The 17,178-nt window shown below is 38.4% G+C and overlaps 1 protein-coding gene across 20 annotated transcripts in view; it reads right to left on the bottom strand.

Annotated features, from left to right (window-relative positions):
- ENPP2 (ectonucleotide pyrophosphatase/phosphodiesterase 2) overlaps nucleotides 1-17,178 on the bottom strand; it is a 142,448-nt gene that overhangs the window by 53,019 nt on the left and 72,251 nt on the right. For all 20 annotated transcript variants that reach the window (XM_081816454.1, XM_081816453.1, XM_081816452.1 and 17 more), the window contains exons 3-8: nucleotides 14,363-14,518; nucleotides 10,062-10,187; nucleotides 7,990-8,050; nucleotides 5,912-6,009; nucleotides 5,607-5,686; nucleotides 4,490-4,609 (exon numbers count right to left, since the gene is read on the bottom strand). In XM_081816454.1, the coding sequence (XP_081672580.1) occupies nucleotides 4,490-4,609; nucleotides 5,607-5,686; nucleotides 5,912-6,009; nucleotides 7,990-8,050; nucleotides 10,062-10,187; nucleotides 14,363-14,518 (641 nt within the window). The remainder of the gene's footprint in view (nucleotides 1-4,489; nucleotides 4,610-5,606; nucleotides 5,687-5,911; nucleotides 6,010-7,989; nucleotides 8,051-10,061; nucleotides 10,188-14,362; nucleotides 14,519-17,178) is intronic.

The following is a 17,178-nucleotide window of genomic DNA, read 5'->3' on the forward strand; positions in this document are numbered from 1 at the left end:
TATTTTATTTCTGAACTCAGAAGTTAAATCTAGTAATCACAGAGAGAAAAAGTCACTAAAATGCTGGTCAAAAAAAAAAAAAAAGAAAGAAAAAAGAAAAGCAAGAACAAACCTCTGGGGTTATTAGAAAAAGAGAGAGAGAGAAGTTTCTAGTTCCTTGTTAATTCAGAGAAAAGGGAATCAGTATTTCTCTGAATTTGAATGTAATATAAATTTCCTCAAAGATTGGTAAAACAGCACAACGAAAATAACCTGACAAGACACTGGATTTGGTTTCCCCACCTTTAATGCCAATATCTCTCCATTGCTCGGCTTTATCTAGAGGCAGTTTCCAACATTTAGGTCTCAGATACTACATTTTGAAGAGGGAACAAGTGGGAAAATTATTGTACCTATTTGATATGTTATAGGGAATTTAAAAAAAAGAAACCTTTCTCACTGGAATCAGAAGGATTTAAATGTGAAATCCAACACTTTCTCACATTAAATAAAGTATGCTGCTATAGGAGAAGGGGAGAAGTTTTGAAAAAGAAAATAAGCAAAGGACATTTTTCAAAAACGTGAGCTACTATTGTAGTCTTTCTAGCAGTTCTTTGCAGGGAAATTATTCCTTTGCATTCAAAAGCACAGAGCCTGGATAAATAGAATTCTGGGAGACCAGAGGGATGCGTGGACCTGTAGCATCAGCTGCAGGAAATCACTTACTGAGATTCAAGAGTCAGAACAAGCTAAGATATGAGGGTTGGGGCTGCAGCAGAGTGGACTGTGGGCCGGTGTGGCTCTTTGCAGGTGGTTAGGGCCTAAAGAAGGTAACTGATAAAGTACAGGGAAAAAGTACAGGCAAACACAGCTCAGATACAGTGCAATCCAAGTTCAATCCAAGACACAGTAGTGGGACACCTGAATGTGTCAGGCTGTGGATTATGGCCCGAGAATAAAGAGATTCTACCCCCATGGGGCCCACAGTCTGAAGCAGATATGTGAATAATTTCAAAAATATATGGTCAAATTTATGACAGAAATAATGTGAAAACCCAAAGGAGGGTCCCTGAGCTTAGCCAGGGCTGGAAGAGCTTAGTGACTCCCTGGGGACAGACAGTTCAACTGAAATTTGAAAGATAAATAAGAGTCTGGTCGCAAAGCGGCTAGGTGAGAATTTAGAGCACCCTAAGTGCAGAGCAGAGTCCATCCTAAGCATGTTAAGATACAGTAAAAAGAGCGGGGGGGAAGCCCAGATTTATAGCAATCTATGGAAAAGAAACAAGAGAATAAATAAAAAGTAAAATTTTCCTGAAGAGAAAGCAACACCTCCCACTAGCAGGATAATAAAATGGGCAGGAAGAGAGGTTAGCAATGACTTGCACTTTCCATCAAGTCAATCCTTTTGGCCCAGAATTCCACGCCTGTTCTAATGTCATCCAGCTTCTCTTTGGCGTCTCTTTCTCAAATGTGCCATGGTTCCTGTGTTTTCACGCTACTGTAATTCACGAGGATGGTCTCGGGACCAACTCACTCCGTCACCACTACTGGCAGAAAGAGCTGCACCCCAAGCCTCTTGAGGAGTGAGAAGAATGCACCTGCTCCTCCTAGAAACGCCTTGCTGGAAACTGTGGCTTTGGAGGACTTGCATCATGGTGGGGTGTTGGACTTCTCAAATCTCCATGTTTCGTGGGCCCCTTGGAGTCTCATGCATTCTCCACTTTGCTGAGTCCAGATTTAAACCGAACAGGGAATTTCCCACTGAGATATCTTACTATCAGAAATTGCAGGATTGTAGCAGAGAGATTTTGCAAAGAAATAAACATGCTTAAGGAACTTCAGATAAAGTTGTTGTAATGAGAACAAAGTAATTTTAAAGCAACGACAACAACAAAAGGAATTCCATTAAAATATGTATGAGAATTGTAGCATCATAAAGTGCATGACAACTTTTAATAGCACATTGTGAGGATTAACAAATTAAAAGCAGACCCCAGTTTGCTAAAATGGCTATATCCGTGTTACCAAAAAGAAAATAAAGGGGGGGGGTGAAATTAAATTATAGAAATTATTTTTGGAAGCCTAATGGTGAGATTCAAATTTTCAGATGGATGATATACAAATGCCTCATCCCATCTATTAAATTTTAAAGTAGGATTAGAGTAGTTCTTATTTACCATTTACCCTGACTCCTTTATTATTTAGCCAAATGTCTTTCATGGTTTCATCATTCAGTAAAATTAAGGTGAGTTTAATTTAATTACCTAAGATTTTAATAAATATTTTCTTTACCCCAATTATTTTTTTCAGTGGTTATGTTGTGAAATGTATCAGCCTCTGAAAAGATGAGGTAAATGTTAAGAAATATTTATTAAGGCTCATCTTTTCTTATATTTATAGTTTCTTATATTCTTATTCTGTAGTTTCTTATAGTTTCTGTCCATATGTTCTTCGTATGTGCTTAATTTCAATAATAAATATGTTTTTAAATTATAGCTACCATGTTCCTTGAAATGTTTATGGTGTCCCTTTGTTCAAGAAAGAAGTACAGGGGCACCTGAAGGGCTCAGTCGTTAAGCGTCTGCCTTTGGCTCAGGTAACAATCCCAGGGTCCTGGGATCAAGCCCCACATCAGGCTCCTTGCTCGGCGGGAAGCCTGCTTCTCCCTCTCCCACTCCCCCTGCTTGTGTTCCCTCTCTCGCTGTATCTCTCTCTGTCAAATAAATAAACCTTAAAAAAAAAGAAGAAGAAGAAGAAGATAGAAGTACAAATCAGTTTCACTGTAAATCTTTGTCAACATTAGGAAAATACTAAACTTGGTCAAATCTGTCAACATTGAGAGTTAGTCAGGAAAAAGGCAAACAGAATTGAAAAAGTCTTCACTCCATTGGACAAGTTAGCAGCATTCCCTCTGCTCTGTTTCTGCAGAGGTTAATGAATATGTGGACTCATCTTCTGAGTCATGCCAACCCAGAGGGAAACTAATGTCAACACTTGGGGTAAGGTGATCCAATTTGATAAAATTACTATTTATCTCTATCTCCTTTGTGGTTCTTCAGGGGAGTTCGCTTCCATGACAAAATTAATATAAAAAACCAACTAGTGACAGCTTGACAGAACTCTAAATTTCAATCATTTTATTTACACATAAAATGTCCTTCTATCATAAACTTTGTGAAATCCACCCTGTAAACAAATTTCACTATGCTCACAACTTAGGTCATCACAGACTTCTGGGAGTCCAGCCTGAATAAAGACAGCAGAATCAGAACATCTACTATAAAGAAACACTTCTACAGACATAGAAGAAGTCTTCCAGTATTTATTTTTTTAAAAAATGAGAAGCCCATGTTTAACTTTGCATACTGATTTGTTAGGCATGAATATATTTTTGTAATCACAAATGACCTTTTATCAAAGAGCAACACCATTTTCTTCTGACTTTATATTCTCTAGCTTGCCCATAGATTGGAGCAAATATTTCCAGGTATGGGATCGCTCAGGGATGGTAGATTCGGGAAGTGTGCAGACACTGCCCATCTTCCTGTCATGGCAGATAGACAAAGGTCTCAGCCCTCTGTCCTAACCAGTGCTCCAGGGAGTTGCAGCCCCCAGTCAGAGTTGACATAAGGTGGGACCGTTTGCCGTCTTTCTTCTTCATGTTTTTCATCGGCTGGATATACTGGATTGTGCTCCTGTAGAGATTCTGGCCCTTCTTCCCAGGGGCACCCTTGGTTCAATTCTGCCCATTCAACAACCATGGTTCCACATTGCCATTTTGCTCATGTCTGACCAAATCAAGTTGCCTAACCTTGCACACAGTCATAGGAAAAATATGATGTAGAAAGCCACCTACATCCTTTTTTACTTTCTGCCCATCCATTAGATCTGTAGTAAACAGTATGAGTTCTTTCAAAGTATTAATTTGCTGGTCCGAAATGAAGGTAGGGTTCCACTTACATGTAACTTCCAAAAATTTCAAAAAAATGGATTAAACAAAAGAATTCATGAATTTCCTGTGGGTTTCATTGAGCTCCTTTTTATCAGCAAGTTTCCCTGTCTCTGTTCATATGGTACCTGGGCCAAAATTTGGGGGTAGTCCTAGTCGTTCACTTCTCTTTTTCATTGTACCCCTAAATCTAGTAAATCAGTAAGATCTGACGGTATTCCTTTCTCAAAATGTTTCTGAAATTTGCCCTTCTGTCACCATTTCCATCACCATCATCTAATGAAGACAGTTATCATCTCGCACACTTATAATCATTACCTCACCTACACATACACATACACACACAGACAGATGAACATGCACACATATACACATTATTTACACATATACATAGATATTATGTGCATATATATATGTGTATATATATATATATATACAACACTAAAGGACAGAAACATTGCTAAGTATGAGGAAATTATATGCATCTTTTTTGCAGGTAAAAATTTGGGGATGAAGTGTTTCAGTGCACAGACACACATACATAAAAAATACAAAACTTACCGGTTGACCTCCCCACCATCTATGATTAAATTTCTCTCGCCCTCGAAGATGGAAAGTGGCATCAAATACAGGATCATACATTGAATTGCCAACAATCCCATGTGATTCTGGATACAGTCCCTTTGTGTAAAAGCAAATTTATTGTTAAAATACCAATATGATAATCTGTATATATTAGTTCTATCATAAATTTTCTTATCATAGGAGGTTTTATAGAAATATTTAATTTCCAAATTTATATAAGATATATGTAGACTTCATGTGTGTCTGAGCAAACATGAATATTATCTATGGATTAATCATAAGCTATCTGAGAGACTTAACATGATGATAAGAAATTTAATATTTGGGGTTTTTTAACTGTTGCAATTTAATAAGATGACAATAACTTTTATTACAATAAACTCAGCTAGAGATTGAAATTTACTTATGTGCCTCCAAAGAAGCTTCTATTTATAAATACACTTTTCCTTTTCCCTAAGTTCTACTTCTACCCCAGAACCCCTCAAATTCATAATAATAATAAAATAAATAAACAAATTATGTTTTTAAAGAAGAAAGCAAGGTAGAATTGGGAGTATCTAAAAACTAAAACAAAGCAGTCAATATTTTCATTTGAAAACTCAGAAAATAAACAACAGATCCTGTGGTATCTGGGAGAAGTTTAATGTACATGTTCAAACAGAATGGCACCTGAAAAAAAGTTTTCAGTTTTGAAGTGACAGCAAAGTTCAGTCCCCCACAAAGTTAGTAAAAGACATGTACTGTGAACAGCTCACTCAGACAAGATAGAAAACAGACAGATTTTCTTGGAACACTGAGAAACATGTTTTTTAAAATCTCCCTTTAAGTCATTTCATGATGACATCTACATCCACACCCTCTGGATCTACATCATTTGAAAAAATACTTACAGAGGCGCCTAAGTGGTTCAGTCCGTTAAGTGTCTGCCTTTGGCTCAAGTCATGATCTCAGGGTCTTGGGATCGAGCCTCATGTCGGGCTCCCTGCTCTGCGGGGAGCCTGTTTCTCCCTCTCCCTTTGCCCCTCCCTGCCCTGCTCACTCTCTCTCTCTCACTCTCAAATAAATAAATAAAGTCTTAAAAAAAAATACTTACAGTGGCCAAAGTATATAAGTTAGGGAAAGTTTTTGTTGGGTACACGGGTCTCATGTAGGGAGAGTGTGTGCCGCAAGACCCTAGGAACAGAATTTCAGACATTAGAGCAAGAGAACCAACAGAAGTCACTTCACGTATGGGAATCCACTGTATAAACTATCAAACACTTGCGTTACCATCACTTCCGTATTTCAAATAATAGAACACATTTAAAGCCACGTGTCCATAGCTCTCAAAGCCCATAGCTGTGCGCATACTGTGCAGATCATGGATCCTGATGAGAATATAGCATGAAAAGGACTTACTTAGCTTTTCAATGTGAGGCATGACTTTGTTGCCTTTCTTCATGTATGATGCACGGAAACCGTCCACCGAAAAGATGATTAATGGAGGGCGAACAAACCTTAAACAGTAACATAGTAAGCTTTAGAAAACGTACTGCCACAAAGTTTCCATTGTGCCTAGTCATTCTCCACAACTGGGACCAGGAATTTCCAAGATGAATCTTCAAGTGAGGATATCGGGACAAGCCTAGGCTGCCGGCCACGTAGCCTTTGTGACAACCAAAGTCCACAGTTAAATGATCAAGGTCATAAAATGGCCAGGGAAGGGACTGGACTCCAGATTTCCCCTGCTGCCTCTCACATTGCAAACAAGTTTTTTCACGGTGTATAAAGTTGTTATATTTGTCTGGAATAAGTGTTCTCCCATTTGCTACCTGGAAAACTCCTATTCATTCCTTAAAACCCACCTCAAGGTTTCCTCTTCTGTAATGTTAGCTGCTCACACTTCTGAATTCCTTTAAGATATTCATTCATACCTCTTTTGTCATTCATATACATATTACATTATTTCGATGCAGAGTCTATGTCTTATTCATCTTTCTATTTTGTGGACCTATAGTAGAGCTCCAATAAATGCTTAGCAAATACATGAATGAAAGGGTGAATGAAGAAAATGAGCATGAAGTTTATAGCGGTGGCACTCCTGTCCCTAAAACTTATAAAAGAATTTCTTTAGGTTTAATCATAAAATAACTTTAAAAATAATCAAAATTGATGAAGATCTTTAAAAAGTTCATCAATAAAGGACCAGATGATCCATTTAACTAGGGCAGGATCTGATAAAATAGGTCCTTTGTTATAGTCTAAGGATGGAATTGTTCGGTCAGGCTTGAGAATACTAAACTATGTGCAACCATTTCTTTTCTGATAGTTTGAAGATAATGCAGCAAGCACAGGCTTGAGTTTATTTGAAGCCACATAATAAATAAGGTATATTTCAAATGAGTCACAGATAAAGCACTTAGAATAATACTACAGATGAGTTCTTTATTGTCGTGACTGTTACCACTTGATAGGGCTTCTACCACTAGACTGCTTTGTCCACAAAAACAACCGAACAAATTTTAAACAGCCGTTCCATTCAGAAAGTCCAAAGGAGTTCAAGTGCCTCATTAAAGCCAAAAGAGGAGATGAAAATAAAGACAATATCAAAATACTTGGGTTTTGTGTCGCGGGCTGTGCTGCCTAAAAACAAAAATCCACTTGAACAAATAAATTAATGAAAACACACTTGTTGAAAATTTATTTTCTGCCAGGCATTTTAAGGGCCCATGAATTTTCAAAGTTTCCTGGAAGGCATAAAGTGCCTTATGTGGGTCACACTTGAGCCGTGGGGTGTCACTCAAGTCTGGCTGCAGCCCAGCAAAGCAGTCTTCGGTAGTTTGTCAAGTTCCTGCAGCATCTGGTAGGAGTTACCAGCTTGAATGATATTTTTGAGAAGTTCTGTAGTCCTCCCCAACTCCCCCCCCCCCAAAAAAAAGGCAGAAGCAGCCCTTCAGGAAAAAACTCTGAAAAAAAAAAAAAAAAAATCAATGCCAGAAATGTTTCTTTCCTTCTCTGGTGATATTTAGATATACTTTGTAAAATCTTCAGCTATGGTGAAGTATAGAGGATATTCAGTCTTCAATATGTGCAGAGGCAATAAAAGAAAAGGTTTTAAAAACTCACTACTTCGGGGCACCTGGGTGGCTCAGTTGGTTAAGAGCCTGCCTTCAGCTCAGGTCACGATCCCAGGGTCCTGGGATGGAGCCCCGCGTCGGGCTCCCTGCTCAGCAAGGAGTCTGCTTCTCCCTTATTCTCTGCCCCTCCCCTCTCTCTAAAATAAATAAATGAAATCTTTAAAAAAAATAAAAACTCACTACTTCAAGATGTGCATTCTAGCTTTCGACGGATTAATCACTTACAAGTACTTGAGTCTAAGTTTACCTGTATAAGAGGATCTCAGCTTTACATTGTCTGCCACCATTTATCCATCCAGATCCTGGGATATTTTATCGACTAATACGCAAAACTTCATCATATTTCTAAAATGCACTTACCCTGCAGGACATTCCGGGGTCTTTATTTCCTCACAGTTGTCATCTACCCAGTGTGTCTCTCCTATAAGAGAAAGTGGGTAGATTCACTTGTGAATCTAATTGTCAATACCAACCAGAGCCCTAAGGAACACAACCCCAGGCCCCATGTCCTGTTGGATACTCGTTGCTTATGGGACACCATCTAAACAGAAACTCTGAAATAAAGTCTAGTGTTGGTTTGGCTTACTAAAGTACACCCATATATAATGGGAAAGCTAATATTTAATAGCCCCAAGTGGTGTTTATGTGAGCCTTCTGAGTCTAAATGGTTTGTAGATAAAAACACCAGTGGCGTCAGTGAACAAAATTTCATGTTTGTTTCCCTCCAGAAATAAACTGTTTGGTCATTCGATGGAACATTCTTTTCTCCACCACCAAACATCTCAAAGCCATAGAAAGTATGGCACAACTACCCTTTAGTTGAGGGGAAAGGCTTAGAATACTCAGGGGTGATAAATGGAAGATTGCAAGAGAGAGAGATTTGCCAGTGGATCTCTGTTCAGCCCGTGAATTTAGGAAGAAAAATCAATGATGTCTTTCACTTTTATCTTCCTCCAAGGTCCAAGAGCTTTCCTGAGTTACCCCATCAAGAATGGAGAACAGAAAAGAGCTCAGGTTTAAAAATAAACACAAAAACGAGGCTTCCTTAGGAGAAAATGAAAATTATCAAAAAGCATTTGCTTTAAATGGTCTTAAGGCAAATAAACATCACATGTCTTGACCATATTGGAAATCTCCCTGGTCAACAAGAATCTGACTCCTGGCAACTGGGTAGGTTAGTAACAAGCTCTTTCCTTAAAGTGGGAGAAGCTTTACCACATATCTAGTAACCCAGGGCTCACACATGGGCCTCACAAAAGTATTCCAACTAGAATTTTTAACCAGCAAAAGCCAGTGTTTACTGGTTCAGTGACCAATGACACCTAGGACTTTTTTCTTTATTTTCTCTTCTAATAGCCTCTGTGGTTTATTGTTACATTTACTACATAGGGAGAAAAAAAGGAAAAGGAATAAAATTCTCAATCGATTGTATGCTTTATCAAAAGTTACAATAATTGTTTGGGCAGGGGAAATTTTCCAAATTCAGGATTCATGGAATATCTTCCTGCCACAAACTTATCATTAAAAACATTTCAGAACGGATTTGCTTTTCCCCCTGAAATCTTTTCATGGGAACTCTTCTTAAATGTTCCGTGTCACAGCTAGGAAGAAGGATTTAATTTTGACAATAAAATGACTTGCAAAGTTTACATAAAGATTCTTGGATCTTTCCATTAACCTCCATAAGTGGGTGCTGTGGTAACTTCAACTCCTTAAAGAGAGAAACGTCATCTTTTATATTTTCGTTAGTCCACCGACTAGTATTTACTACTAGAATAAAACCATCATATTCTGCAATCGACCATAAACAGTGAACAGATATGCACATATAGCTTTGGGAGCTACGGGTGCCCTGATCCTCCTTACCAGCTAGTACACCCATCTTTAGGCCACTGCTAGTGCCTCAGTTTACAGCTTACATCCAGTAGGTACAAAAGCCATGCCCCCTGCCCCTCTCCCCCCCCCCCGGCCTCAAGGGCAAGAATGCTGCAATTTACCTTCCAGTAAAACAGGCCAAGGTGAGACTTCCCCTAAAACCACGTCCCTGCTGGCCGCCCCCTACCCTGGTATCCCTTGCTCCCTTACACGGTTTTCCTGCAGAACATTCCCTCAATACATTCCATGTATGGAATTCCGTCACAGGCTCTGCTTTTAGATGATCTGATCTCAGACCAAGACAGGAACTTTAGAAATCTCTTCATTATTATGATGCTACCACATTCTGGAATTTGGGGCGATTTCCTTGCTATTTCAGATCAGTGAAATGCAGGGAAGCAAAACGAAGAAAGAGGCATGAGAAATTAAAAAAACACAACTCCTGCCCTCCTCCCAAACCCATATCCAAGGCGTTAGAGCCACAACATACAAGACTCCTTGGAGCATCTCCAGTTCTTATTCTGTTAAAGCTCCCGCTGACCCACGGACACCCATACCTTTGCAAACCACTTGGTAATTAGTACAGCAGTCTCCCCTGGCCAAGCAGTCCTCCGAGCAGTGGCAAGCATTGTCTTCGTTTCGTACTTCTCCGCATCTGTCCTTAGTACACTCCCAGCCACCAGCTGAAATCGGCATCATAAAACACTTAACACTGCTTCTCACAAACCGAATGAAAGAGGCCACAATTGCCTACAAGCGTTGCCAACAAAAAGAGCTAAAATCCCACATCATTTAATCTGCTTGTGAAATTAGAGTTGGCCTGAGGCCTAGATGATATTTGGAGGACTTACAAATAGGTTGAATTCCTAATTTTTCAAATCAGAGTCTGAAGCCAAACATAATTGGGCTCCTTTGGAAAAATGGAACCCTACCCATTTGTGCACTGTACTAAAAAAAAAAAAAAAAAAAAAAGCCAGTAAAATAGATGGTATGTAAGGTTTGTGATAGGAGTTTCTACCATCGTAGGCATAGTCACCAAAGCTGGGCTCTTTTATTTCCCAAAGTAGCTTTACTTGACTTTAATGAGCTTGATTTAAATACAAATGATGGTGCAACAAAATCCTCTACCTGCTGAAAGTCGCAGCTGAAGGGTCAAGTCCTAAACAGACACATAGAGTTTAAAGGGATATGAAAAAACACTCACAGTTCCAATCATTGACCAAAATGTGGCCCTATCTACAAGGAGAGGTCACAGCCCCTCCTTTCCAGGGGTCTAGTGGATGGGTTACAGATTTCTGTCTGAGCATACTTGATCGAGAGCTCATGGTTTAACTCTATCAACAGGAAATATTTAGACAATTAATATTTTCCTCTAGAAGAGAGTGCTATCTTTTTTTGCTTGCCTTTTCATCCACCAGACTGTAAACTCCCTGGCCAGAAAAAAAAATCACATCTCTTTTTTCACCATGACATCTCCAGTGCCTGAGACTGTGCCTGGCATGTGTTAGGTGTTCCATGAACATTCATTCAGTCTGCTTGCAAATTACCATGAAAATAAAATGTGACTCTTTACATTCAAGATTGATACACTGAGAAACTTCATAATGAATTCATTTATTCAATAAATATTTCTATTATGCTTTCCATGCTCTAGGTGCTGGGGAGGTCATGAAGGACAAGAAAGACAAGACAGGCCATCTTCATGGAGCTTATATTTCAATTGGGAAAGAAAGACCATAAGCAAGTAGACCAGTAGAAACAAGATAATTTCAGCTCATACTAAGTGCTATGAAGGAAATAATAGGATGGTACTGATAGAGAGTGACAGGATGGAAAGGGCATGCTACTTGACATAGAATGGTCAAGAAAGCCCTCTCTGAGCTAAGGACACTTGAGGTCTTCATCTCTTAAAATATGTCATAAGTGGAAGGCAATGGTTTTAGGAAGCAATGTTGCTTCTTAGTAATATTCCACCAATGGACACTTTGCTAGGTGAATAAATGGATAAAGAGGTACTAGTTGCCATGCTAGAAAACCAGACAACTACTATTTAATTTCCACTCTTTTAGAATTACCTTTGTATCCAAATTCTATTCTCTGATTTTTTGATATCCCCTCTTCCTCTGACTTCTCTTCCCCAGCAGATGAAATGCTTGGAATTCCTTTATTCAGGACCTGCTATTCCCAACGGTTAGCAATTTTCCAAGGTTGCTTGGACTGATTTTTTTTTTTCCCAAATCAAGGATAACTCTTAACCAATATACTTTTATTGCTGTCCTAGTTCCTTAAGAAAATCCCTTTGTTTACAAAAAAGCATCACTATTAACAAGCTAAATTTATTGAGGAACTACCGGCTTTGTGTAAGAATGGAATTTTAAAAAGCCAGGGTTCAGAGTGAACCACAAGCAAAGTAGGAGTCAGTCAGCTGTACAATTTTGAAAGCAAACATAGAAATAAACAGAAAAAAAAAAACATTTAACCTTATGGAATAATAGGGGAGTTACCTATCAGATCAGATAAAGAGATTTTTTTAATAAGAATATATATTTTAAAAGTGAGGATATGCTGAAAAGGGAGTGGTGAAAGGCTCTTGTACCCTTTGAGAGGAATATAAACTTTGAGAAGTGTTAATTTTGTAATATATTAAATTTTAAAATTTAATATATTTAATATATTTAAAATATTTAAATTTTAAAAATGCACACTTTGATTCAAAATCCCACTCCTAGGAATTTATCTTAAGGAAAACAGACAAAAAATGAATACACATGAACCACATTCATTGATACATTGTTCATAATAACAACAATTGGGGAAAATCTAAATGCTGATCAGTTACTCAGTGAAGCAGGTTGCGCATCTGTTCAATGGAATACTATGTAGGCATTCAAAAGGATGGTGTGTAAAGAGATATATAAGTACACACACACCCCTCCCAGGCATATACATATACACACTCGTATAAATACACATACACGCACATATAGTCGTCAGGGTCTACACTGAAACATTGTGCTTATCTCTAGAAAGTGGCTTGTGCTATCACAGTAGGATCTCAGAGACTTTTGTTTTCTCCTTCAACCTTTTGTTATTATTTGATATTTGATTCTTCCGCATTTGGCATACATTATCTTGGTACACGGGAAAATAAACTACTTCAAAAATGTTATTATCGTCCATATTTATTACACCTGGAAAGAGAGGCATGAACAGCATTCAGAGAGAGCTAAGCTGGAGTGAAGACATCCACTAAACTTTGCAAGGAGCTCTAAGATCAGGAATCCAGACCGCTGAGATGACATGTCAGAGGCCAGATGCTCATTGAGCAGAGGAAACAAGCATCAGTTAGGTCCCCGGTGCCAAGCAATCATAGGCTGCTGGTTTGAAATAATGTTTTAGAGCCAAAGAACTCTACTAGAACATCTGTTCCATCCATATGTTCAGTTTACAAGGTTCTCAGCATTTAAGTTTGCAGACCCACAACTAAGGAACCTGGGAGAAGTTCCAAAGGAAAGTAACAAGAAAAAAAAAATGGCTACATGTTTGGAAAATGTATTATACAGAAAACAGCCTAATAAAACTCTTCTTGTTTGGAGGGGGGGGGGGAAGCAAACAAACCAGAACTAGTAAGAGAGCTGGTATCGGTTTTCACATGAATCAAGGGCTATTTCTTTAGTAAAGGAGAATAATGTCTCTGTTGCTAATGATATCATTAGAAAGATAAGGCTAATATCAATGATAATATGAGTCAGATTTTTGAAAGAAGCATCTCAATCATAAAAGTCCAAAAACAAGTAATAACTTGTCAAGGAAGCTGTCGAATCTCTGCATTTAGTGATCTTAACAGGGTTGACGGTCATCTTTGTCAGAGTTTGCATACGATGTTGCCCAGAGGCATGCTGGAGAGCCTACAAGGTATCTCCAGAGTCCTATCTAAAGTGTCAGGCTTTGGGGGCGCCTGGGTGGCTCAGTTGGTTAAGCGTCTGCCTTCGGCTTGGGTCATGATCTCGGGGTCCTGGGATCGAGCCCCACGTCGGGCTCTCTGCTCAGCGGGGAGCCTGCTTCTCCCTCTCCCTCTGTCTACCACTCTGCCTACTTGTGCTCTCTCTGTCAAATAAATAAATTAAATCTTAAAAAAATAAAATAAAAATAAATAAATAAAGTGTTAGGCTTTGGAAACAGAGCAGGTGGGGTGGCAAATGTCTACAAAGGTGCTTCTTCTCAACTCAAGAGTCTTCATTCTGAAGTCCAGATGTTCTACTGATGGTTACAGTATAGAAGACATGGAAAGAAAGGCCAGGAAGAGTGAGAGGAATATTTTAGAGCTACCCTGAGCATGTGACCCCAAGTAGAGTTCCATAACAACTTTCCACTTGCACAGAGAATGGGGAATTACATCAGGGTAGGCCAACAGCTACTATATAAGATGAAATAACACAAATGCTGTACACTGAGCAGGCAAGCAAAAATTTAAAAAAATGAAAATTAAAACAGAAAAGCCCCAATCCTTAAGAATGCTCACAGTCTCAGCCCATGTGCCCTAGCAGTGAATGTGGAAATTGACAGCAAGAGACAGAAATGATGAAGATGAGGGGGGAAAAAAAGCACCTGACCATAAATACTTCCGAAACTAATAAAATAATGATTGCAGTTGCAAAGAACATTCTTTGGGTAGGCCTGGTAGGCAAACAACAGTCACACGGGGTATACTCATAATACAATCAATAATCATTCGAGAAACAAAACCAACCCGCACAGTTTCGTTTGGCCAAAGCAGAGTGGCAATGCCAGGGAGAAGAGCAGCCGAGGGCCTTTAAGCCATCCAATCAAGTCTCCAGAGGACTCAAAAGTTACCCACCTGTCTTCAAACAAAGCTCATCAAAGTCATGGCAGCAACTGCTGTAGCTCTTACATAGGTTATCACAACGACAATCAGGGGGTCCAACCTCTTGAAGTTCAAAGCATCTGCCCTTGCATGATCCAGAGGTGTTGGTCCAGGGGGAGTCCGATAACACTGCAAGATACAAGAGGCAAGGGCAATGGAATTGGGAAATGGGTCATGTCATTGCGGAGAGGGGACAAGTGAGAAGGAGCGCAGAGTGGTGACACAGTCATGCCCTAACTGAGCAGCCTGGCGCCATCACCTGCTAGCTATGGACCCTGGTCAGGCTGCTATGGACCCTGGTCAGGCTGCTATGGACCCTTGGCAGGCCGCTAAACCTCCTATGCCAGTGTCCTCATCTGCAAAGTGGGGGGATTAACGAAAGTAACTGGAAATTATAATGAGAATTCAAGGAAACAATCCATGCAGAACACTTAGCAGTCTGTTGGACACAGAAAGTACAATGAATGTTGGTTGTTGGTTTTACTGTACTGTTTACAATTATTATTACTACAAATCTGGGAGGGTTAGCATCTCTGTGGATGCTAATGATGCCAACAGAGAAGAGAACACTGATGTACACACTTAGAAAAAAGAGTTCATTTCCCTCTTTGAAAATCCGTAACTTTTTGTAAGGAGATTTGAAGCTAAATGTTCTGAGAACAGTCTGAACATAGGGAACTGAAATAGGAGACTTGTAAGATCTCTTCCAGTCATTAAATCTACACCCATAATTGGAGTAACACAAACACAAATACCACAATCTCAGCTTGTCAAAAACAAATCCTCTTTATTTTCTATGATACAACTATATGTCTAGAAATCTCAAGAATCAGCTAAAAATTTGGGGGGGGGAACAGACAAAAATTCTACATATTTGTATGATATAAGCAATTAAGTTGAAAGATTCAATGGAAGTTCCATTCATCATAGTGCCTAAAAGATATGATATCTAGGTATAAATTTCATCAGACATATGTAGGACCTACCTGAAGAACACATTAAAACTCTACAAAAAGATATTTCAAAAGATTTCATTACATGGAAAGATATACCATCTTGGAGATAAAAATAATTAATATTATAAAAATATCAGTTCTTCCTAATTAAACTTGAAGATTCAATGCAACCACAATAAAAATATAAAGAGGAGTTTTTTAAACTGGAGAGGATATTAAAAGTTTATAAGAAATGAATATATGAAATGAAAAACACTGGAAAGGAGAGTAATTCGGTGAAGACTAGATAGTAAAGTATATTCTGAAGTTAAATAATTAAAACAGTTTGTACCACGAAATAAGTAGATCAGTGCTGAGGGTGGGGATGGGAAATAGAGCCAAATATAGGAGAATTTATTTATAATGAAAGTAACTGGAGAAAGAAAGAAGGATTAATTAGTAAGTAGTGCTAGAATAACCAGCTGACTAGAAAAAAATTAAGCTGTATCCTCATTCTAGCTCACAAAATAATTAATTTCTAATGAATGGAAAGTGTAAGCAGTGTCCTACCTGTTGCTAGGAATGAAATTTTTTGTAAAATAGAACACAATTTGGAAATGCATATGAATCTTTCACCCCAAAATTCCATTACTAGAAATTCACTTCTCGTGTATATTTGCAAAACTTTGTCAAGATATATGTACAACACCATATCCATAAGTGGAATATTGCCCCAGCCCTTACAAAGAATGAGTCAGATCTGCGTAGGCTGATATGGAAAGGTCAACAAAATATATAAACATGTTTTTTTAAAGAGCAAAGTGACAGAACAGTATGATAGTATTAAATATTATACATTGTATTTTGTGTCAAAAATAGAGGGAAAGAGAGCAATGAGGATATAAATAAATATAAAAATAAAAGCAGAGCCAGAGAAGGGAGGGGCGGCAGAGGCGTTGAGAAAACGTACAAGTGTCAATAACCTCCCTCCCCCCCCCAAGAAACTCTTTACAGGAATTATATTTGAGCAAAATGACTGAGAAAGAGAGAAGCAGAGGCATTTTTTTAACCTTTCTGTAGTTTGAAACTTCTACAATTTTATAAATGTCTTTTGCTTGTTCGCTTTCTTCTATCTCCATCCCTGTGTGTATATATATCCCTGAACATATATATATATCCCTGTGTGTATATATGTATAAAGTATGTATTATATAATAGATATTATGTATAAATAGCTTAACAAATTTTATTGATGACATGCTATGTATAATCTTATTTCCTTATTTATGTTTATGAATTTTTCAGTTTTTTACAATTAGCACACATTACTTTTAAAAACAAGCAAACATAAGAAGCAGGCAGAGAACAGAAGTTAAATAACATTTCCAGGTTCACTGAAGCCATTTATCTGAACATCCCGTTCATCCCTCAGTCCCTTGTCCTTTTAAAAGTCAGAGTCACCCAATCCTAGCCTTTATGGCATCAGATCAGTTCAAGTAAAGCAGACAGATTCACTAGACCATGAGATGTGAAACGCTTGCGCATGGTTGATTCTGGGATGTTGAAATACGTACAAACCGCACCAGCTCAGTTTAGGAAATAATGTCAAGTTTCCAATGCAGTGCCTTACCTCTGGTTCAAAAACCACATTTTTCTATTGACTTTGGCCAACCTATCAACAGTGCATGCTGGGCCATAAGACACGGTAGGAGGAGGGGGGTGTTGAGATGCGCAAAAAGTAAAAATAGAGAAAGCCCTATAGTAAAAACAAAGATAAGAAAAACACTTATAATTGAATTATTCCTTTTTTTAAGGGTACCGCTTAGCCAGAAACAGTAGCCATCTAATAAATTC

Source organism: Leptonychotes weddellii, chromosome 4 (genome assembly GCF_054177405.1).
Source record: "Leptonychotes weddellii isolate Sample4059 chromosome 4, ASM5417740v2, whole genome shotgun sequence".
NCBI lineage: Eukaryota > Metazoa > Chordata > Mammalia > Carnivora > Phocidae > Leptonychotes > Leptonychotes weddellii.